General features: G+C 46.7%; 1 protein-coding gene across 1 annotated transcript in view; it reads right to left on the reverse strand.

Annotated features, from left to right (window-relative positions):
- STK10 (serine/threonine kinase 10) overlaps nt 1–24,558 on the reverse strand; it is a 120,104-nt gene that overhangs the window by 51,276 nt on the left and 44,270 nt on the right. The window contains exons 3-4 of the mRNA XM_036847984.1: nt 16,858–16,905; nt 11,940–12,090 (exon numbers count right to left, since the gene is read on the reverse strand). Coding sequence (XP_036703879.1) covers nt 11,940–12,090; nt 16,858–16,905 — 199 coding nt within the window. The remainder of the gene's footprint in view (nt 1–11,939; nt 12,091–16,857; nt 16,906–24,558) is intronic.

Below are 24,558 nucleotides of genomic sequence, written 5' to 3' on the forward strand. Positions count from 1 at the left end.
TAATTGAACAGATTAAGAAAAATGTGATACACACACACAGTGGAATATTTCGTAGTCATTAAAGTTTTGAAGTACTTTATTCAATATTTTAATATTAAATTATACACATTAATATTAAATTTTAACATACATTTCATAATGATAATAGGTGAGGAAGGTAAGAGGTACAAACTTCCCATTACAAAACAAATGAGTCACGGGGATGAAATGTACAGTGTGGGGAATATAGCCAATAATCATGTACTATCTTTGTGTGGTGATAGATGGTAACTAGACGTATCATGGTGATCATTTTGTAATGTGTAGAAATATCGACTCACTATGCTATGCACCAGAAATCAACATAGTGTTGTCAATTATACTTCAAAACAAACAAACTCATAGAAAAATAGATCAGATGTGTAGGGGTTCGGGGGAGGGGGAATTGGATGAAGGTGGTCAAAGGTACAAACTTGCAGATATAGATAATAAGTCCTAGGGAGGTAATGTACAACATGATAAATAGAATTAACACTGCTGGGTGTTATATATGAAAGCTGGTAACACAGTACATCCTAAGAGTTCTCATCACAAGGAAAAAAATTTTTTCTTTCATTTTGTAACTATACAAATGGATGTTCACTAAACTTATTGTGATAATCATTTCATGATATATGTAAGTCCAATCATTATGCTGTGACCTTAAACTGATACGGTGCTGAATGTCAATTATATCTGAATAAAACTGGAAGTAAAAATAAATTAAAAATTTTAAATAACATATATTTAAATATTTCAATATTTAATAGAATATTAAAATATTTTATTGGTATATTTATATAGATTAAATGGGAAAGGGGGAGGCTGTATATTGTATGGTCAGAATTATGCCCCACTCCCTCCCCCACAAAAGGGCAAAAATATATTTTGCATTATTGGAGGAAATCTACCAGCCTGCTTAAATGGTTGCCTGTGGGTGGTAAGACTAGACGAGGTTTCTTCTATTTTCTGAATTCCCGAAGTTTGCTGTGAGAAACGTGTATGACTTTCAGGACTAACAGAAAATAAATAAATATAATTTCTCTTTACACACACATCCACCACCACCGGTCTTGCTTCACACACCCGCTGCTAAGGGAAGAGCCCAGCGCCACGAAGAGGAATTTATTTTCTCCAGTGCTCCGGCCTTCAGGGGCCAAGTTTCATCTTCATTAAAAACTAAACTCAGGAGGAAGCAACACCTTGAGAGAACTGTCGATGTTCAGTCTGAAGCCTGGCTTCGAGAAACTGCAAAATTGTTATATAACTGCTGGCCACCCCCCCGGGAGCCTCCGCCTGGGTCTGGAAGCCACGATCGGGTGCTTTAATCAGACTCACAATTTCAAACCAGGAGGGAGCATAATGCTGAGAGATGGGCCTGAACACTAGAGAGGTGGGTTCCAGTCTTGCCCCTTCTATTTCACCAGGTTCATTCATCTATTCATTCAGGTACCATCTGGAACCACACACAGGCCCAGGGCAGAGAATACAGTGGGGAAAAAGCAAATGAAGTCCTTGCCCTCGGGCAGCTCAAAGCTTAGTTGTGGAGGCAGACAGCAATCAGATAAGCACCAACTCACAACCATGTAAAGTGATGGAAAGTTAGGGCTGCGGGGCTGGGAGGGTCTACAGTCGGGGGGATGTGACCTCAAGAGAGCAGGGAAGGGAGGACCTGGAGGAAGTCCAGATAAGTGCCACCAGGCTATTCATTCATTCAACAAGCACTAACTGACCATCCCTCACGGGCCAGGCACTGTTCTAGGCACAGAGATGAACCAAAACCCTCACCTTCATTGGCTCATTATTCTGGTGGTGGAAACAGGTTCTCCACACCACATCATTCCTGGTAATGAGAAGGGCCATGCAGGGATAAGGCAGGGCAAAGGGGCAGAGAGTTCTGGATGGATGGGCGGCTATTTTAGACAGGAGGTCAAGGTCTAGGGGAAACTATTTCCAGGCAGAGGAAGCAAGCTGGCTGGAGGGCCGAGGAGGGGCAGGGCAGCATGGCTGGAAGGGGGTGGACTTGGATAAGTGGGGAAATAGGCAGGGGCCAGGATAGTTACCAAATCTCTGACCCTCAGTTTCCCCACCAGTGACATGGGGATGGTGAGACTGTAGAAATACTCTGTAGGGTTGCAGTGAGAATTAAATGCCGCATAAAGCAAGCAGCTCCAAGCCCAGCTCTTGGTAAATGCTCTGTCATGATGGTGAATATTCCATGGGTACTTGAGCTGGCACCCTCGAGATCCTTAGGTCGGGAAAAGGACGAGGCTGTACTGAGACCCCTTCCTGGGAATGGTCAGGAAAGCTGGTCTCTGAGCCCCAGTCAGTGCTAACCGGACAACAGCTACTCCATCAGCCGATGACAGTGCTCATGGGACCGTCTGGCTATGGGGGTTGGGGGGCTGTCGCCTTCCAGGGTGGGAGCAGCTACTGCTGCAGGGTGAGATGCAAAAACCAGGAAACCCAGGTGAGAAGCCAGCTCTGCTGCTGACCACCCTGTGGCCTGGGCAAGTCATCACCCCATCACTGGGCTCCTGGGTAAGAATGGGGACCCAGGCTCACCTCCTTCCTGCTGGGTCCGCCTGGGCCCCACGTGGGCCTGGCTATCCTGTAAACACCAACAACGGCTGGCACGCCATTCCACCACATCTTTGCAGGAGACTGACTGCCTCTCAGACCCAGGGTGAGGCTTCCAGGCGGGAGGCTGGAGCTGGCCACTCCCATGCCACAGCGCCCACTGGTCCCTTCCGGAGAAGGGAGAGGAAAAGCAGAAACCACCAACTTTCAAAATGACACACAGTTGGTCCCCAGGGCCCTCCCTGTTGCAAGCGCCTGCCAGCTTTTTGGGTGGCTGCTACTTCCCCTTCTGGGGACCAGCCAGGAGGGTGGGGCGGCCCCTCCCTGCAGCCCAGAACCCTCACACTGTCCCTGGGCAGCGGTGGCCACAGCCGTTTGCTCCCTGAATGGAGTTTATAAGCCGTATCCTCCGATAGGTGGATGGCTGCCCTGGGACAATTCAAAGGCAGTCTGGGATTTTCAACAGGCAGCCTCTTCTGTTGAAAACACTCCTCCCTTCCCTTTTCCTATTTTAAAACAAGAATCAGAGACAAAGCAGCAGGCAGGTGGGGACTCCATAAATTATCATTTCCATATGGAAAGAGGCCATTTCTGCTTTGTCCACAGCAGTATCCCAGCACCACATGTGCCACATGAAACACTCAACAGGGCTATCAAATGAACAACAGAATAAATGAACGGACGGGAAAAAAAATGGCAAAACTGGGTTTTAAGAAACATGTTTGATAACAATTCTATTTCTGGAAATAAATCCCCCCTAAACAGATTTCAAATATACATGGAAGCTTCTGAAAGCATTATTCAAAAGAGTGAAAAATTAGAAAAAAACCTAAGCTGCTGCTGGAGCCTGGTTGGCAGATAGTTCAGTAAATTTGGGCTCACGCGGACCATGAGATAACATGCAGCCCTTAAAAAAGAACGAATTTGGGCTTCCCTGGTGGCGCAGTGGTTGGGAGTCCGCCTGCCAATGCAGGGGACACGGGTTCGAGCCCTGGTCCGGGAAGGTCCCACATGCCGCGGGGCGGCTGAGCCCATGAGCCACAATTACTGAGCCTGCGCTCTAGAGCCCGTGAGCCACAACTACTGAGCTTGCGCTCCGGAGCCCATGAGCCACAACTACTGAGCCCACGTGCCTGGAGCCCGTGCTCCGCAACAGGAGAGGCCACTGCAGTGGGAGGCCCGCGCACCGCAGCGATGAGTGGCCTCCGCTCGCCGCAGCTGGAGGGGGCCCACGTGCGGCAGCGGAGACCCAATACAGCCAAAAATAAACAAATAAAATAAATAAATTAAAAATGGATTTCTATTTAAAAAAAAAAAAAAGAACGAATTTGCCTTTGTACCTACTAACTTGGACGTGTGTCCATAACACGCTGCCCCCACCATGGTGCTGACAGACCGACGCACTGTGTGGAATGAACAGGAGGAATTCCAGTTGTATCTTAAAAGAATGACCCACGCACACTGCATGCACACAAAGACGTCCACCAACACCGAAAAGAGTCTGAAAGGCTGCACGTCAAACTTAATTGTGACCACCTCCCCGGAAGTGGGATTTTGCTGGGGGCAGTGTGCTGAGGGGGCCTTACATTTTTTACTGAATACACCTTTTATTCTTTAAAACGTTTATGACAGAGAGTACGCATCGCTTTTATGAAAAGCAGGTTTGAAAAGCTGAGATGCATATGGCGAAGTTTGGGGTGAGGGTTGTGGGGTTTTGTTTTTGTTTTTTCTTTTTTAAAGTAAAGCTCAGTGGGGGCCAGGATGTGGTGAAAGAACTTCACACTCCACTGGGGGGTGTGAACTGGCGCACCCAGCGTGAACGGCACACTGGCCACAGGTATCGACACCACCCGACACGCTGCACACACCCAACAGTCCTAATTCCAAGACTCCCTCTTAAAGGTGTGATTACAGACAGAGACTTGCAGACCCGTGAACAAGCATCACTACGCTTGTTCGAGGATAACGTGAGAGAGCTCACGAGGTGCCTAAATATCCAACTCTGGGGGTTTCACAGGTCAGTTATGGTTTGTGCACATGATGGAACGAAAGAAAAACATTGAATAACCATGTTTCCGAGGAATATTTAAGGATATGGGGAATTATCTGATATTATTCAATTTTTTTAAAAAGCTGACTGGAAAAAAAAAATATATATATATATACTATGATCCAAATTTTTTTAAAAAATACATGTTAATCTAATAAAAACTAATATTTACTGAGAACTTATAAGGTGTGCAGCACTACACAAAGAGGCTTATGCGTATCATTTACCTTCCTCTGTATGTCATTTTGCATCTCATCAGCATATATATTCCTATGTATGTCATTTATATCTATGACCCTTCGGGGCAGGGAAAAGTATCATCCCCATCTTACAGATGAGGACAAGGAAGTTTAGACAGATTAAGTAACTTGCAGATGGTCACCCAGATCTAAGGACAAATGTGACGCTAAGCCTGTGCTCTACCACTCTCTGGTCTTTCTGAGCTCAGAAAAAAGACAGGAAGGAAGTAGTGCATCTTGGCAAGATTAGAAGAGACTTTAATTTCCTTCCTTGTGGGTCTTATTCCTAACTGTCTATACGACTATATCTACCTATATACTCATTCATATATTTATTTTCTTATTACCAAGGTAATACTGCTTATCAAAAATTCAAACATCTACAGAATAAAAAGTCTCCATAATCCTGGCAGAGATAAACACTTATGAGTTTGCTGCATAGAGCTCCAGATTTATTTATAAAAATAAAAATCATATATGTAAATAAAAATATATTAAAATTATATGTATAGATCATTTTCAGGTATTTGCTACTTTTAACAATGAAATCAGATTAAACATACTATTCTGCAACTTGTTTTTCCCCCCTTCACAGTATGTATATACATCTTTACAAGAGACTACACATTTTCTACAACTTAATTTTCAATAGCTGAAGAAGATTCCATTGTATGACAGTACCATAACTTACTTAGGTAATTCTCTACTGGAATAAATTGGATCATTTCTGATTTCTTGCTGTTACTAATACTGTTGCAATGAATACCACTGTACATATCTTTCTATACATGTATAAATAGCACATATTACTTTTATAATCAGAAAATTACATCAGTGTAAAATGCATTACATATTATACACACACACACACACACACACACGCACGCAGTGAACTTAGAATGTACGAAGATATATAAGAGAATCTTTCATCTGTCCCCTTAACCGAAGGCAACCAAAAGAATCCAAGATAAGAGGAGCCTTTCCCCAGACAATGCCAATTAAAGGCAAACCACTGCCCAACTGTCCTCCTCTCCTGGACCCTCCACCCCACACCAGGGGAGTCCACAATCTAGCTTGGTCAGGGCTTACACTCGAATTCTAGGTGTCTGAGAAGCTTCCAGGTGGGCCTCAATCAGGGGTCGTGCCATGTGCCCCAGGAAGTATTTGGAAATGAATGGGGTCAGTCAGGTTACCACAACAAAAGACAGTACTGCTGCCATTTAGTGAGAAAGAGCCAGGGACACTGCATCTCCTTACACGGCAAAAGTGTCCCATCCAGCCAGCAGTGGCCCTGTGGGCAAACACTAGCCACAGCCCTCATGGTGCAGACAGAAAAGTGAACCCTCTCTAGAGGGTTTGGGACCTGCGGAAACTGGGGTGGTGACAGGAGAATCAAAGGCTCCCATCCCCAGCCCTGGAATCCCAGGGGTCTCCTTCCTTAGAGCAGCCGCAGGCATGCCTGGGCTCAAAAGAGGGAGGCTTCCACCGGTCACCCAAGTGACCTCTCTTAATTATCAGGACATCTGCCTTCCCAGGAGCATCATGGGAACAGTCCCAGGCAGGGAAGTGAGAAGAGTCTACTGTGATCTGAGACAAACTACTTCCTGTTTCTGAGCCTCAGTTTCCTCATCTATTAAATGGGGGTCATATTATGCAACCAACTGTGAGACTGAAAGATCTGCTCTATTTTTCTGTTTCTATTTTTATTTTCTTTTGTTTTTGAGGCAACCAGGTACACATGACCACTAATGAGGGCTTTGCTTTCCCATTCATTCCCCTCCATCTTCATCAACTCTCTCTTCTCCCCCATAACCCTGCATTTTTCTGGTATTTTCTCTCTCTCTCAACCTCAATTGCAAATTCAGTGCTTTGTTCTTGCTTTCCATCCACTTCTGCCTCACTCACTCCCTCTTCTGGGTCTCTATTACTCCAGCAGGCTGTGCCAGTCTATGGTGGACAGCAATTTGTTTTTCTGGCAAGTCCAAATCTTTTCTCCTTCTAGAAAACCATCTTGCCCACCCCCAACCCCACTGTTTCAGGAGGGCGAGGGGGACTTCCATACTGCTACATGATCCCGCCTCCATTCTCATAGACTGACAAGCTGGGCCAATCAGAGAAGCCCTCCTTACTGGGCCTCCTTGATTGGTCCAGGGATCTGCACCCAAGCCACGCTAGGCCAGTCAGAGCTCTTCACTGGGATTATTGACTCTGAGACTTGAAATGATGAGGTTCACTTCATCCTGCAGTAGGTGATGCTGGGAAAAGTAAAATTAAACCCAGCCAGAAGCTGTGTGTGAGGGGTTGGACTGAGAGCCTAACCAACATGCACACAAAGGCAGAAACCAGAGACAGTCCTGGCAGCATCGCTTTCCAGGGTCCAACTAATTCCATGTCCAGCTGCATATCTTCCCCAGCACGGTTCCATACACCATATACACACATTCTCCTGTCTTGCCTTAAGTCGCGTGAGACCAGTTTTTATCACCTGCCACCAAAAGAGTCTAAGGAGGGTAGTGGTTAAGCACATGGGCTCTGAAACCAGATGCACTGGTCTAAACCCCAGTTGTTCCTCTTACTAGCTGTGTGACTTTGGGTAAGTTAATTAACCTCTGTAGGTGCCAAATCCTTCCTCTGTAAAATGTTATCAGTAGTCTGTGAGGATTCAGTGAGTTACATACCAAACACTGGCTCAGTGCCTGGTAGCCACAATGAAAGAACCAAGACCCCAGCCTGCTGGCAGCAGCAAACAGGAATTCTGGGTTAGGGTCCAGGTGGGGGTGCGAGGCAGGTGACTGGTTCCCTACCAGGCCTACCTGCCAGGCCTCCTGAATATCAGGGTGCCTTTGGGAAGTAGAGATCCTGTAATAACTTGGACTGATAAAGTAATGGCAATGCTGGACGCTACTATTTACTGAGCACCTACTATGTGCCAGGCTCTGTGTTAGGCACTTTGATTTTTAGGCCAGTTCAGACCTCTTCTCGGAACTTGAAAGACCCCAAAAGTTGTGAAATTCACCTCCCACCTTCAGAGAAGCATCTCTGGGGAGAGGAACACAGGTTCTTTGGAGAATGAAGAACATTCCTCCTCACGACAGCTACTGTGAGACATTCCTCAGCCCAGGAAAGAAACTCAACCTTTGCCAGGCCTCTCTGATGGGCTGGGCACCTACAGATGCTTTGCATATATTGTCTCATTAAATCATCATACCAATTCCATGAGGTAAGAACTACTACCCCACTCTGTTTGAGGAAAGTAAGGTTCAAAAGGGTTAGGTGACTCATCCAAGGCCAAAGGCAGGTCCAGGACAAGAGCACAGATCTTCGGACCTCAGAGTCCTCACCCCACTTCATATCTGAACTGTCTCTGGTGGCAGACACTCTTCGTTTCCCCCTCTGCACAAATGGATTCCCACCGGCCATGAAGAACTGCTTCACAGCCACCAAGAGCTGGAACGTGTGCTCTGCTTGGCAACTATCAAATGAATCTCAGAGGAAGTTTGAAATCCTAGACAGAAGTAAACATTTAACAGAAGGAAGAAGCAAAATGCCTAGCAGCAGAGAGGGACAGAACCCTGAGCCTCCCTGTGACAGTACTTTGTATGTCAGCCCACTGGTCACAACCCTGTGAGGAGGTTCTGTTGTTACACCCACTGCACAGATGAAAAGACTGAGGCCTGAATGGTTAAATGTGTTTGTCCAGCTCGGAAGTGGCAGAGCCAGGATCTGAACCAGGCTTGTCTGTGTCTAGGGCCGACGCTTTGCTCGGCTCATCCTGCTGCTTCCCATTTATTCCCACTCCATCGAGAAACACAAACTGTCTCTGACGAGGTGACAGCTCTGCTTGGGAGAAAGATCCGCTGAGCAATTCTCTTATGCAGCCCTGAGTTGCATAATGCCCCTCCAGGGGCCCCAGATGGTCCCAGGGACCTAGGGAGAGGCAGACAGACTGCTACCTCGTCTCCCAGGCCTCCTCCACTGCTTCACCGGGCAGATTCCAAGCCCCAGGGGGAAGGAGGATTTTCCAAAGCAGAATATCAGGCCTCAGCAGGCATCCACACCACGGCTCCCAGGGCCCAGCGGTAATTGCGCTCTCCCTGAACTTTTCTTCCTCCTTAATTGGCTTCCTGGTTTTCTCAACTGCATCTGCCAAGTCATTTGGAAAGCTGATGCCCCCATCTGCTTCTGCTGGGTTCCGAGTGGGGTTCTGGAGTCAGCTCGGCACGTCAGCGCCCTCCCGATTGAAGGGGTGTGTGGAGGAAGTCAGCAAGGGGAAGGAGACCCTCACCGGGCACATCTTAGCCCGAGACTGCTGGGGCCCTCCCTCCATCCCTGTCTCCAGCCAGGGCTTCCCGGGCTTCCCTGTGCTGACAGCCCCTCAGGCTGCTCCTGACCCAGGCTGTCTGTGTCCTGTCTCCTCCATTTGATATGTTCTTTTTTTTAGATATTACAGTAGGTATTTACTTTATTTTATTTATTTTACTTTTTTTAGTATTTTGCATATTTTTTTCAATTAAAAAAAAATTTTTATTGGCGTATAAATGCTTTACAATGCTGTGTTAGTTTCTGCTGTACAGTTAACACATATCTGTGGAATCTAGAAAAATGGTACAGATGAACCTATTTGCAGGGCAGGAATAGAGACACAGACGTAGAGAACGGGCATGTGGACACGGCGGGGAAGAGGAGGGTGGGACGAATTGGGAGATTAGGATTGACATCTATACATTACCAAGCTTAAAACAGATAGCTAGCGGGAACACGCCATAAAGCATAGGAAGCTCGGCTCGGTACTCTGTGATGACCTAGATGGGTGGGATGGGGGGGTGGGTGGGAGGGAGGTCCAAGAGGAAGGGGATATAGGTATACATTTGCTATGTTCTTGAAGGCTGAGCCGAAGGTTTGCCTTGAATTCCCCAGAGCACATAAGACTCTTCTGTCCCCAGACTCTCCCTGACCTGGACCTTCCCTGACCACCTCCCTCCACCTGTGACAGAGCCAGTCCACTGGCAGCTAGAGTCAGGGAGACCCAAGTCCAAACAAACCCTGCTGCTTCTCCCCCCTCATGGACTCATCCCGGGCATCTCATTCCATTGCGGGCCTCACCGTCCTCACCTGTGATGGGCATAGTCGCCTCCCCTCCCCCAAGTGTCCTCAGGAGTGCTGACTAAATCAGATGACATCTAGAAAGTGCCTTGTCTGATGGCTGGCATCTAGAGGGTGCTTCATAAACCCGATACATATGCGTTATTTTTATTATCTTTTTTTTTTATATTTTATTTTTTTATTTTTATTTTTATTATCACTTTTAACTCTTCTCATATTTACCCCTGCATTTATGCAGAGGTAAATATGAGAAGAGTTAAAAGTGATTGTCTTGTGGGGAGGGACAGGGAAAGGAGATGGTAGGAGTAGAGGACACATGTATGCGTTATTTTGGTTAAAAAAACTCATTAGGGCTTCCCTGGTGGCACAGTGGTTGAGAATCCGCCTGCCAATGCAGGGGACACGGGTTTGAGCCCTGGTCCGGGAAGATCCCACATGCCGCAGAGCGGCTAAGCCCGTGCGCCACAACTGCTGAGCCTGCGCTCTGGAGTCCGTGCGCCACAACTACTGGGCCTGCGCACTGTGGAGCCCGCGGGCCGCAACTGCCGAAGCCCACGTGCCTGGAGCCCACGCTCTGCAGCGGGAGAGGCCGCCGCAGTGGGAGGCCCGCGCACAGCAACGGGGAGTGGCCCCTGCTCGCCATGACTGGAGAAGAGCCCGTGCGCAGCAGCGAAGACCCAACGCAGTCAAAAATAAATTAAAAAAAAAAAAAACTTATTAAAAATATAAAGAAATTCTGACACATGCTACAACATGGACGAAACTTGAGGACATTATGCTAAGTGAAATAGGCACAAAAACACAAATTACTGCATTTATATGAGATTCCTAGAGTAGTCAAATTCATAGAGACATTAAAGAGAATGGTGGTTGGGGACTTCCCTGGTGGTCCAGTGGTAAATAATCCGCCTTACAATGCAGGGCACGTGGGTTAGATCCCTGGGGAGGGGACTTAGATCCCACATGCCGAGGGGCAACTAAGCCCGCGCGCCTACAACTACTGAGCTCGTGCGCCTCAACTAGAGAGCCTGCATGCCGCAAACTACAGAGCCCACGTGCTCCGGAACCCGCGCGCCACAACTAGAGAGAAGCCCGCGGCGTGCTGCAACAAAGAGCCCGTGCACCGCAACTGAGACCTGATGCAGCCAAAAATAAAATAAAAATAAATTTAAAAAAAGAGAGAGAGAGAATGGTGGTTGCCAGGAGCTGGGGGCAGAGGGGATGGGGAGATGCTGTTTAATGGGTACACAGTTTCAGTTTGGGAAGATGAAAAAGTTCTGGAGATGGATGGTGGTGATGGTTGCATAGCAATTCAAATGTGCTTGATGTCACTGAACTGTACACTTACAAAGAGTTAAGATGATAAATTTTGTTATGTATATTTTACCACAATTGAAAAGAAAAAAACAGAGAGGAGACATAAAAAAAAAATAGTAAGGTTTCACTATATGCCCCTGATGTTCTATTTTCTGTCTGGGAATGGATGAGGGTGGTCTTTCCGTCCATCACTATCTCTCAAATTCTGCCTGTCAGAAGCAAGAGCAAAAGGGGTTGGGCCAGTGCCTCCTTGCAGCGCTGCTGGCCTATGGGCATGATCACTCTTGGTAGCAAGGGGCTGTCCTGTACACTGTAGGGTGCTGAGCACCCCTCTCTCTACCCGCCAGATGTCAGTGATCTCCCCCAACCTTTAGTTGTGACAACCAAAGATGTCTCCAGACATTGCCACTGTCCCCAGGGGACAAAAATCACCCTCGGTTGAGAACGCTGGATTAGATGCAGGCACGATGGGAACTGTGGCCCTGCAGCCCGGGGAAGACCGGGGAGGACCTCGACATCCCGTGGGAGTGCAGACCCACACTCACTCCCTCCTGCCCGCAGAGGCCAGGCCGACACCCCAGGCAGGTGGCGCAGGGCTCTGCTTTCCCGCCTCGCCCACAGACACCCCTTACCCAGCCTGATGTCTCCCTCAAGCGTCATCAGCACGTTGCCAGCTTTCAGATCCCGGTGGATGACCTTCTTGCCGTGCAGGAAGGTGAGGGCTTCCAGCATCTGGCGGCAAACCACCTGAATCTGGGGCTCAGTAAGGCCTCTGTCCAGCTCTGGAAACAGAGAGAACTTGTTAACTCAGCAAGTGCTCAATGCAGGTAACTCCATGTCAGGCCCATGCCAGGTACAAGAAATACATAAGCCGCCAATGTGGTTGAGCACTTACTGTATACCAGGTTCACTTCTAAGCACTTCACATGGTACCTGCTTCGTCCTCACAGTAACCCTATGGAGCAGGCACGATTGTTCCATCATTTCACAGGTTAGGAAACTGAGGCTCAGAGAGGTCAAGTCACTTGCTCAGGGTCACACAGTAGGGAGTCACAGATCTGAGATTAAAAACAGCCAGCCTGGCTTCAGAGCTCAGGTTTGCAAACACAACCTTTCTGAGGGGCAGAGACCCATTCTGTGAGCGGGCACTGAGTGTCAGGCTCCGTGCTGGGTGTGGGGACACAGAGAAGAGCATGGAAATGACAAGCAACTTTTGGAACACCGTGGGGTTGGGGGGCATGGGAGGGCAGGACAGGCAGCAACCCCTTCTGCCTGGGGAATCGGGAAGCTCCCCAGAGGAAAGGGCATTCGAGCTGTGTCTTGAAGGAAGAACAGGTGTTTGAGAGGAGAAAAGTGGGGCAGGGCATTCCAGGTCAAAGAACCAGCCGAAGCAAAGGCCTGGAGGTGACATGAGCTGGTGTTGAAAAATGTTAACTGGCCGGTGGTGGTGGTGTCAGAGATGGGGAAGGTGAGGGGCCGTCACCAAAAGCCTCTTGTGTGCTAGTTGGGGCCATGCATGCGCGCACACACGCACACACAGACACACACACACCCACTATATACAACCCAGCGTCCACTGAGAGACAGCAGGGCCTTCTTTTCTGAGCAGGTGAGGAGCGCAAAGAAGAGTATTCCACAGCATGTGCAAAGGACCCCGCTTGGCTGGCGGGGAAAGTTAAGTGGAGGTCGGAGGTTGGCAGGAGCTATGGAGGCTGCATTTTCTTTGAAATGCAATGGGCAGTCTTGGAGAGGCTCTGAGCGGGACAGAGATACAACCTGAGTTTTGCGTTTAAAAAATTCCTCCTGGTGCAGCGAGTGAAGAGCTTGCAGGGAACAAGAGTGGGCAGGGGGCTTGGCTGGGGGCCACACCGTGGTCCAGGAGGGCTAGAAGGTGGCCAACGCTTTGAAGAGGAAGGATTCCTGACCTGGGTCGGGGAGGGGGGAATGACAGAGTGTGGGACCAGGTGGGTGCAGTGGGGAGGAGGGGTGCGAGAAGAGTCAAGGACGACATGCCCCGCTCTCTGCCCCGATGGTCACCGTGATTGTTGAGTTTTTGCTGCCGCCCAAGCTCCCTGTGCTGAGGTGAGCCTCACAGCCCTGCCTGCTGGGCCTTCAGGCTGCAGGCTCCCAGGCGGGTGGGCCAGAGCACTGCACTGAGGCCTCCCTCTGGCTGGAGAAGCACTCTCCCTTCTGACTTCCCAGGGCCAGGGCCAGGGTGGAGGCGCCAACTGCACTGTCCTGGGAAGCCCGGCCCCAAAGCAGGGCTCCTGGACCAGAGGTCCCTCTCTCTGGGTCCACAACTGCTCCCCTTCCCAACTGCTCATCCTTAACCCCTGCGCCTCCCCCAGCAGGGGTCTAGGCTCAGAGCCTGAGGGGACCTCAGGGCCACACAGACTGCGCCTGAACCCAGCGCTGCCTCTTACTGGCTATGTGGTTTCTGGCAAGTCGCTCTATCTCCCTGCATCTTCATTTCCTGGTCTGTAAAATGGGAGTATGATGGTAGATGTAGGCAGGGCTCCAGAGATAAAGCATGTTAACTTCTCAGCATGGAGTATAGTCAATAAAAGGTGATCGCTGTTACGCTGGTCCTGAGATTATGTCAGATTATCTGCAGCAAATTTTTTAAATGTCAAAAATGAGTCTGGCTCATGTCTGATTTACTTACATAAATAAAACAGGAAAAATCAAAGTGATGATGTGATGATCGTGATCTCAACGCCACCATTTTTGGAGCCTTTACAATGCACTAGGCACAGGGATAAGGATTTGGGTACATTATTTCATTTAATCTTTACAATAATCCAGTGAGGTAGATAGACAAGACACATTTTTAAAGTTCAGCTTATTGAGATATAATTTACATACAGTAATATTCACCTTTTTTGGGTATAGAGTTCTATGAACTTTGGCAAATGTATGTAGTCACAAAAACAGCACCACAATTTATTAATAGAATACATATTTCCATCACTTCCCAAAATTCCCCTGTGCCCCTTTCACCCCCATTCCAGCCCCAAAGCAATCACTAATTTGATTCCTGTCCCTATAGTTTCATCTTTTTCTAGAAAGGCATATAATTGGAATCATACAGTATGATAAATTTTTAAGATGAATTTTTGATTACACAGCAGTACATGAATACTTTCTTCTTAATAAAAGAAGTTGCAACATTGCAAATGAGTCTAAGTCCCCTTTGAAATCACATCCAGACCTGCCCCTTACCCTACTGTTCTTCAGGAGGGCTGAGAGCCAAAATGTTTAGCAGCTAACAAGGCGTGGCCAACAGGATCAGAACAAACTAAGATGGCCATGTGGTGATGTGCCACGTGCATGTTCTTCCCATGCCGTAAAGGAGACAGCCCAGCACCCCACAGCTACCAAGCCAAGGAACCTGGGATGGACCTCAGGAAGCCTGGACCCCAAGCCCAGGCTCATCACTTTGCACAACTCTGCAAGGCGATGGGAGGCAACCTAGGGCAGAAAGGCCCTCTGAGCAGGGCGGGCATCTGCGGGAGAGTCAACCCCTGACCACAGAGCTGCAGCCAGAACCTGGCTCTCCCTGTCCCAGCTTCTCTTCTCCCACCTTGATTTCTAAAATGGTGATGGCACTTTTCCTTTAACTGCTGCCACCAAAAAGGAGCAAACCACTTGGGGCTGGAGCAGTCGGTTCCACCAGGAGAAGTGAGACAGAGAGCCCAGGGTGAGTTTGCCTGATGGCTGAGCAACAGCCTGGGGTGACTCCCCAGCTGTGAATGAGCTCAAGGACCTGGGACTCATCAATGCCTCTTCCCTCTCTGATATCCTCCCCCAGGTCTCATTCAGCTAAGCGGCAAATCGGGAGAGGCAGGCTGCTAGTTGGTTCCCATTCTCCCCTCTTTTTTAAACATCCAAACATACGGCCAACCAGCCAGAAGACCACATTTGTCAGCCTTCCTTACAGCTATGTGTTACTATCTTCTAGCCAGTGAGATGAAAATGGAGGTGTCATGTGGGGCTTCTGTGATGTCTCCTTAAAAGAGTGGCAGTGGGATGTGTTTTTGTGGACCTGTCCTACCCTCCCTTCTTCTATTCTGCTATTTGGAATTCTGATGTGATGGCTGGAGCTCCCACAGCCATCTTGTCACCAAGAACAGAAAATCAGCATGAGAATGGGGCCAACACAGAGGAAAGTAGGGCCAAGAGTTGGAGAAGGAAACCAAGTTCTTACAACAATGTTTTTAAAACCCCTAGCTCAAGCTGCACCTGAAGCCTGACACTCTTAAACTTTTCAGTTATTAGTGCAAATAAATTCCCCCTCCCACATCCCCCACTTTTTTTTTCCTAAACCAGTTTGAATAGCCCTTATAACCTAGAGCATCTCAACTCATACAAGACCACCATTTTTATGTTGTCAGATTCTACCCAGAACAATGAAAATCTTCAAAGGCAATCTCTGCTGGGAGAAGGCACACCCAAGGGCCATATCACAAGTGCCCGTATCCTGTTCCCCACTGTCATTACCCACCTGGGAACTCTGGGAGTGGCAAGAGGCTCTGCAAGGAAGGCCAGCGTTCTATAGCTCAGGATGGGAAAGGGCTGCCATAAATTTGAGACATACCTGAGATAAACTGAGGGGGAAAACACCCTCTTCACAATAAAAACATGGCTGAATGGTGCTATGTTATACTGAGGGCCTCTCCTCTCCCGAACTGCCCCAGGATCCCGGACATGTTATTCAACCTTCTGGGCCCAAGACTCTCAACCTCTCCTCACTCACTGCTCACCAGGCTGGCAAAAGCAAAGGATAATGCAGGGCGGGCAGCAATTAGGAACAGCATCCCCCAGACCTGGGTTCACATCTCAGCTCTGTTGTGTGACTCTGGGCGAGCTCCTTAACCTCTCTAAGCATCAGTCTGGTCAATAAAACAGAGATGCTCTTTCTGATTTTATACATGAGGATAATATACATGAAAGCAGCTACCACAATCTCTGGCATATAGTGGCCATTCAAAAAATAGAGGTGATTACTAACATATTTTTTGTTACTGCTCAAGCTTGCCTAGAACAACAATTCCCCCACTGAGCTCTTATAGAATGGGTGGGGATCCCCACTTTACAAAGAACCTCCCTCAGGTGTCTCATTTTCACCTCCTAAGAGTACTGTGGGGTCCGGCAAGGGGGCACCACACCTGTCTTATGCCGAGGGCTTGAGGGAGCGAATGACCCGCTCAAGGTCACATGGCTTTTTGAACAGGAAGTGTTGGTCTTCCAAGTGTCCTGCATCCTCTCCAGTAACCCAGCCCCTGCTCCCAAAAGGGGACAGAGTGGGGAGGTACTCAAACAGGCCACGGGCATTACTGGGGCAGAGGAGTGATGGACACCAGTCCTAAGCAGCGCCAACCCCAGCACCACTGCAATGCATCAAGGAAGACTCACTCAGGGGGCTTCCCTGGCGGGCCAGTGGTTAGGACTCCATGCTTCCACTGCAGGGGGCACAGGTTTGATCCCTGGTCGGGGAACTAAGATCCCGCATTGCCGCCGCAAGAAAAAAACAAAAAGCAAAAAACTCACCAGCATGATGGCGTCCACAGCTCCCCCAGGACAGAACTCGATCATGATCTGCAGAAAATACAAGGCAAAGTAACAATGAGCAGGAGCCTGAGAGAACCACCAGATCTAGGCCTTCAAGAGGCTCCCAGCCCAGCGCGGCGGATGGAAAAGGGCAATTAGAGTAAAAAGTGCCGTGGGTATTGACACAGGCCCTCCCTCTCTGGTCCACTCCCATCGCCACACTTCCTGCCCCACTCTGGGCTCCTATCATATATGAGAAGATGCTTTCTCTGTTTTTTAAAGTGCGGATAGAGGTGGGTGGGGAAGGCAGAAAGTGACACAAACTTTAAGGCACTCCCGGCATCTCCTCCAGCTCCGGGCTCCCGGCCCCTGCTTGTTGTAAAGTCCCTCCAATCAAGTTCAGCAGAGGCAGACACAGTGCCTGCAGGGCGGTCAAGAAGGCTCGTCGCTCTAAATAGAAAAGAAAACCTCAGCCCATGACCCCAGCTGGGCCAGAGCAGCTCTCCAGCCAGAGGACGGAGAAATAGCCTTAAAGTTTCAATGAGGCCTCTAAGCTTGTGGCCGACCTTTCAGAGGCTTCCTGGCAATGTAAATATGAGGATGTGGTGATGCATGGCTGGACCCAAGTCCCAAACCCACGGCTCACTAGTTGTGACCTCGGGCAAGTCACTTCAATCGTGTGAGCCCGTTTTCTCAGCTATAAAATGGGGCTGCTATGCTATTCCTCTTAGCTGGGCCCCAGCTCTGAGTATATTTAGGGGAAGGACACCCCTGGGGGCAAGAAACCAAAGGAGGTCAAGCAGGGGGCTTTAAGCTGGGCCAGGGACACCAGAGATACTGGGACCAGGGGGGTAGCGAGACTGCCACCGCCCTCCCAGCCCAGGACAGCAGGCAGGCCTGCCACACGCTGTGCAAGGCTACTCGCCATGGGAGGGAGCGACGCAAGGGGCACCCACCCACTCACACACCACCCCTGCCGGGGAGGAAAGACCTGGCCTCTGACGCTCCTACGGTCACTCTGGTCCTGCCTGGCCATCGGAACATCAGGCCTGACCCCAGCTCCCCCAGACTACCTCTCTACCACTTTGGTGACTGTCGTCCTAAATAAAAGTCATCAGAGATGGATTAATGTCCTGCAACCCAGAACACGAGGAAGTGGTACTTCTTTCTCCCACTCACTCACTCATTCATCTGTTCATTTAACCAACCACCAACCAACCAGGCTTGTTCCCAGGGGTCAGGGTGACCTGGACACAGGCATTGACCTCTCGAAGCTCAGTGTATCATTCTGCCTTTTAATAATCCTCAGCTCCACAAAAGAGAACCCCAAATCCTGTTAATTGCTAGAAAAAACCCAGCTACAAGAGGCAGTGGCGGAAAAGAAGCCAAATTTAGTCACCAAGCAGGCCACTTACTAGTTAAGTGGCCTGTAAGATGGTGGGATACACGCCCAAACCCCACAGGAGTGACAAAGTCATCCGGGCCTTGCCGGGCGACGGGTGAGGCTCAGTCAGTATGAGCTATTCCTATGATTCCTTCCTTGAGCTCAGAGGTTCAGGCTTTTTTGGTTTTCGTGTTGTCCTTTGAGACCCCATGAAAGCCACCCTCTCTCCTCTCACACAGAAAATGCAAATACAACAAATGTTTGTGTGTAATTCCACTGACTTCTTGCACGCCCTGAAGTCCCACCACCAGACCCAGGTTGGGAACCCCTGCTCTTCACCCGCTACTATCTGTGCGGCCTTGGCAATGACCTACCTCTCTGCAAAATGGGATAATACTATGGATGCCCCCAGAACTACTGTAATGATTGGATGAGGTGGTATTTATAAAGCAACAAGCCTGAGCCTCACACAGAGCAGACCCAGGACAGGCTCAGCCACTCCCTCCTCTAACAGGGGGCAGCTGAAGAGGAAAAGGTGGTAGTGCCTCAGACGGGAATAAAGACACAGACCTACTAGAGAACGGACTTGAGGATATGGGGAGGGGGAAGGGTAAGCTGTGACAAAGTGAGAGAGTGGCATGGACATATATACACTACCAAATGTAAAATAGATAGCTAGTGGGAAGCAGTCGCATAGCACAGGGAGATCAGCTCTGTGCTTTGTGACCACCTAGAGGGGTGGGATAGGGAGGGTGGGAGGGAGGGACATGCAAGAGGGAAGAGATATGGGAACATATGTATATGTATAACTGATTCACTTTGTTATAAAGCAGAAACTAACACACCATTGTAAAACAATTATACTGCAATAAAGATGTTAAAAAAAAAAAAGTGGGGGCTTCCCTGGTGGCGCAGTGGTTGAGAATCTGCCTGCCAATGCAGGGGACACGGGTTCGAGCCCTGGTCTGGGAGGATCCCACATGCCGCGGAGCGGCTGGGCCCGTGAGCCACAACTACTGAGCCTGCGTGTCTGGAGCCTGTGCTCTGCAACAAGAGAGGCCGCGATAGTGAGAGGCCCGCGCACCGCGATGAAGAGTGGCCCCCGCTCGCCCCAACTAGAGAAAGCAATCGCACAGAAACGAAGACCCAACACAGCTAAAAATAAATAAGTAAATTAATTAATTAATAAAAAAAAAAAAATTGGCAAAATATAAAATTTGCTATTCCATTAAATATCCACATCTTAAAAAAAAAAAAAAAAAAAAGTGGTAGTGCCTCTTAATTAGCTATGTGACCCTGGGTAAGCCACTTAATGTCCCTGAGCCTCAATTTCTTCGTCTGTAAAATGGCACTAATCTTCTCTCCCTCCAACATCATCAAGACAGTCAATGACATGCCCAACACAAAAGCCACACCAACTAATACGCACTTGTCGAATCTAGCAAAGGAAATCACCAGAAAGTGTCACACTTAGACCATGTTATTTAGGCTTCCTACAAAAATATGCCTTCCCAGAACTACAGTTCATCAACACACCCGTTGCCCGTATCAAAAGTCAGTATGAGAAGTGGTCAAACCCAGGCAGTTCCTGCATCTTTCAGTGAAACTGTCCCTTACACAACATCCTTACTCAAGGTCCCCCATGACCCCTCCTCTCCGACGCCAGCACTAGGAAAGCTTGAGCATTGTGCCATTCTGGTTTGCTTCCTCTTCTGCAATTCGAGAGCTCCATGACCCCTTGCCCTTCCCGTATTTTTTTACTTATTATTATTATTATTTTGCCTTGGCTGCTAGGAAGCTCTGAGCTTAGCTTTGGTTTTATTCCCATGAATAAATGTACCGACTTTTCATTCTATGCCAGGATTAAACCTATAATACTTCACAATTTGCATATGGACCCCGAGAAGTATCTTTAGGAGATGACTGCCCTGTAACACAGGCGTCCCCTACCCCTGGGATCTAATGCCTGATGATGTGAGGTAGAGCTGATATAATAACAGAAATAAAGGCACAAAAAATGTAATGCGCTTGAATCATCCTGAAACCTTCCCACCCCCCCCACCCCAGTCCATGGAAAAATCGTCTTCCACGAAACTGGTCCCTGGTGCCAAAAAGGTTGGGGACCACTGCTGTAACCCACACTTCAAACTGTGAAGCTTTTTTTTGAAACAGCAGTCCTTGTTCGGAGTTAATCAGAGTGATGTTCCATTAATTAACTTTTTGTAATTCTGCCCAACTGTACTCTCACATGTGGCAAAATAAAGTCTGATTTTTCTTCTTTTTTTTTTAAAGTTGCTTTTTTTTGTCCTTTTGGTTTAAAAAGCTTCACGTCTTGGTGCCTTTTATGTGATGCCAAAAAAAAAACAAATGTCCCTTTCATGACATGGTTCTCACTGGGTTCCATTACATGGATCTTAACACTTTACCTTTCAGCTTGTCAGTGGTAGGGTCACAGGGGGCTTATATTATAAACTTCTCAGGGCTTTTACAGAAATGCATGAGGTTTAATTAATGAAATAATAATCTCAATAAATGCAATAAAAACAGTAAATAAAAAGAAAATAATCATCTTGATGCCTTAGGAAATTACTAAATATGCCTACTTAGAAAAGAGAATAGCCTTAGGAGAAAAAAATATCTGTCACACCTGAAGAGGAAAAGAAACTGGGTCTTTGCCAAGCTGAAGGTACAAAATCAAAGCAAACCCAAAGCTTTCCCTATCTATGGACTTTACAGTTTTATGAGCAATGCAATTCAATTCAATTATTTTTTTGTTTAAAACTGTTTGCATTTGTTTCCTTTTGATTACTTGTAACATTAAAAGCCCTAATTGACAAATAGGAGTAAAAAAATTGCATGGAATTAAGATACTATCATCTGATGTGATTGAAAGAATAAATAGAAGACTATTTTGAGTTAAAAAAAAAAGAAACATACCTCAATACCCACAGAAGGATTACCGCTGTCCTGTACTTTCATGTATTTTCCATATTTTATTCAACTAATATGTAACATAAAATTTTATATTAGAAGTACTCTTTTTTTTAATGGAAAGTACTGGCCTGAAATCACCCATGGCTATAGACGCATCTATTCATCTGAAGGGGGATGGGGTTGTGCCCATCCACGATGAAGGCCCCAGCAGGACCATGCCCAGGGCATCCTGTGATGAAAGGAGGCTCCTCAGGATCCAGGGTTCCTGGGTACAAAGCTGATGGCCTCTAAGCCCTCACCAAGCCCAAAATCCAACAGCTCCCAGTACCAAGGACCGACTCCTAGAACCCATCAGAGGCTCATCCATCACTCTTCCTCGAGAGGGCAGCAAGCAGCTTGTGACCCAGGTTTTTCCCAGGATCTGGTGAAGGGAGGTTTGTGATCAGCTTAACTCGTCAACAACTATCAACTGAGAGACTACCAAAGGGCTCACACTGCTAGGCAAAGCGGGGGCCACGAAAGAAGCATTTGATCAACAAACACTACCTGAGCTCCTAGTCTATGACAAGCCTGGGGACCCAGGACGATTCACACAGGTCCCTGCCCTAAGACCACAGGCAGAGGCAGACGCAGACAGAGGTGAATGGTGCAGGCACATCGTGACTATAATTACCCAGAATCTGTGGCCACAGTGGTTAACCCAGCCTGGAGCTGGAGAGCTTGATAAAACACAGATAATCGGGCCCCACCCCAGAGTTTCTGATTCAGTAGGTCTGGGGGAGGGTCCAAGAATCTGTATTTTGAACAAATGCCCCAGGGATGTTGCTGCTTCTCCCCCCGACTATACTTTAAGAACCACTGCTCTATAGGAATTCGCAAAAGAGCAAGAGGTCTAGACCCTGGAGTCACATCTCTCCTCCGCCTAGCAAAAACATAATGTAAGATGGTGGTACAGAAATCTTGGGGACAAACTGGCGGAATTACCATTCTTTTATGTCCTTAATTAACCTGACTTCATCATCAGTGTTTCTTTACTTCTTGCCTCTAACCAAGGAGCTAGGGGCTTGGGGAGGATGTAAGATCATCCTGGTAAGCCTTTACCAAATGATGGTTTGAGAAGCCCTGGGTATTGGCAAAGAGGCTTTAGGGATTTGCCTTATTAGAGATGGTCAGATTGAAACAGAGGAGTATTTCAATGAGTATTTTTCTAAAAATAAGTATAAATATAATTATTTAAATACCCTCTCATCTTTAAAAAAAAGATTTGAGGGTCTTTGAGTGTGTGTGTATCAAGGGGCATGATGAAGATCAGGTGGGTAGAAGTGACACCAAAAGCACAAGCAATAAAAGAAAAAACAGATACACTGGACTTCATCAACACTAAAAGCTTCTGTGCGTCAATGGACACTATCAAAAGAGTGAAAAAACAACCCACAGAATGGGAAAAATGTCTGCACATCATATATTTGACAACAGGCTAGTATCCAGAATATATAAAGAATTCTTAAAATAAAACAATAAAAGGACAAATAACCCTATTCAAAAATAGGTAAAGGATTTGAATAGATGTTTCTCCAAAAAAGATATAGAAATGGCCAATAAGCACATGAAAAGATGCTCACTATGACTGGTCATTAGGGAAAGGTTAATCCAAGCCACAATGAGATACCACTTCATGCCTGCTAGGATGCCTAGAATCAAAAAGATGGACAATGGTAAGTGTTGACAGGAATATGGACAAATAGGAACCCTCATACACCCACAGTAGGAAAGTAAAATGATGCAGGCACTTTGGAAAACAGTCTAAATGTTAACAGTTTAAAATGTTAAACGTGGCATTACAATATGATCCATACAATTCCCCTCCTAGATACATATCCAAGACAATTAACAACATATTCACTCCACAAAAGATCCCAAATAGCCAAAACAATCTTGAGAAAGGACAAAGCTGGAGGCATTATACTTCCTGATTTCAGACTATATTACAAAAGCTATACTAATCAAAACAGTTTGGTATCAGCATAAAAGCAGACATACAAATCAGTGGAACAGAATAGAGAGCCCAGAAATGAACCCATGTATATTATGGCCAATTAATCTACAACAAAGGAGGCAAGAATATACAATGGGGAAAGGATGGTCTCTTCAATAAATGGTGTTGGGAGAACTAGATAGCTACATGCAAAAGAATGAAACTGAACCCACTATCTTACACTGTACATAAAAATCAACTCAAAATAGATTAAAGACTTGAATGTTAGACCAGAAACCATAAACCTCGTAGGAGAAAACACAGGTGGACATCGGTCTTGACACTAGTCTTAGCAATATATTTTTTTGATCTGACTCCAAAGGTAATGGCAACAAAAGCAAAAATAAACAAATGGGACTACATCAAACTATAAAGCATCTGCACAGCAAAGGAAACCATCAACAAAATAAAAAGGCAATCTACTGAATGGGAGAAGATATTTGCAAACCATATACCCAAAAAGGGGTTAATATTCAAAATATATAAAGAATTCATACAGCTCAATGACAAAAAAACCAAACAACCTGATTAAAAAATGGGCAGAGGATCTGAATAAACATTTTTCCAAAGAAGACATATGGATGGCCAACAAGCACATGAAAAGATGCGCAACATCACTAATCATCAGGGAAATGCAAATCAAAACCACAATGAGATATCACTTCCCACCTGTCAGAATGGCAAGTTGGAAGTCTCACATTTCTTGATTTCAAAACTTACTACAAAGCTACAATAATCAAAACAGTGAGGTACTAGCATAAAAACATATAGACCAATGGAAGGAGATCCCAGAAATAAACCCTTGCATATGCAGTCAAATGATTTTCAACAAAGGTGTCAAGACAATTCAATGGGAAAAGGACAGTCTTTTCAACAAATTTTGTTGGGAAAACTGAATTACCCATATGCAAGAGAATGAGGATGGTCCCTTACCTTACACCATATACAAAAATTTACTAAAAATGGATCAAAGACATAAATGTAAGAGGTAAAACTACAAAACTCTTAGAAGAAAAAAATGGGGGAAAAGCTTCATGACATTGAATTTAGCCATGATTTCCTGGTTATGACACCAAAAGCACAGGCAACAACAACAAAAAATAAATAAACTGGACTTCATCAAATTTGATAACTTTTGGACATCAAAGGACACTATCAACAGAGTGAAAAAGCAACCCACAGAATGGGAGAAACTACTTGCAAATCATATATCTGATAAGGGACTAATATCAAGAATATATAAAGAACTCTTTCAACTCAATAACAAACAAAAAAATTGGGCAAAATACTTGAACAGACATTTACAGGTATACAAATGGGCAATAAATGCATGAAAAGATGCTCAGCA

This window comes from Balaenoptera musculus, chromosome 3 (assembly GCF_009873245.2).
Source record: "Balaenoptera musculus isolate JJ_BM4_2016_0621 chromosome 3, mBalMus1.pri.v3, whole genome shotgun sequence".
Taxonomy (NCBI): Eukaryota; Metazoa; Chordata; class Mammalia; order Artiodactyla; family Balaenopteridae; genus Balaenoptera; species Balaenoptera musculus.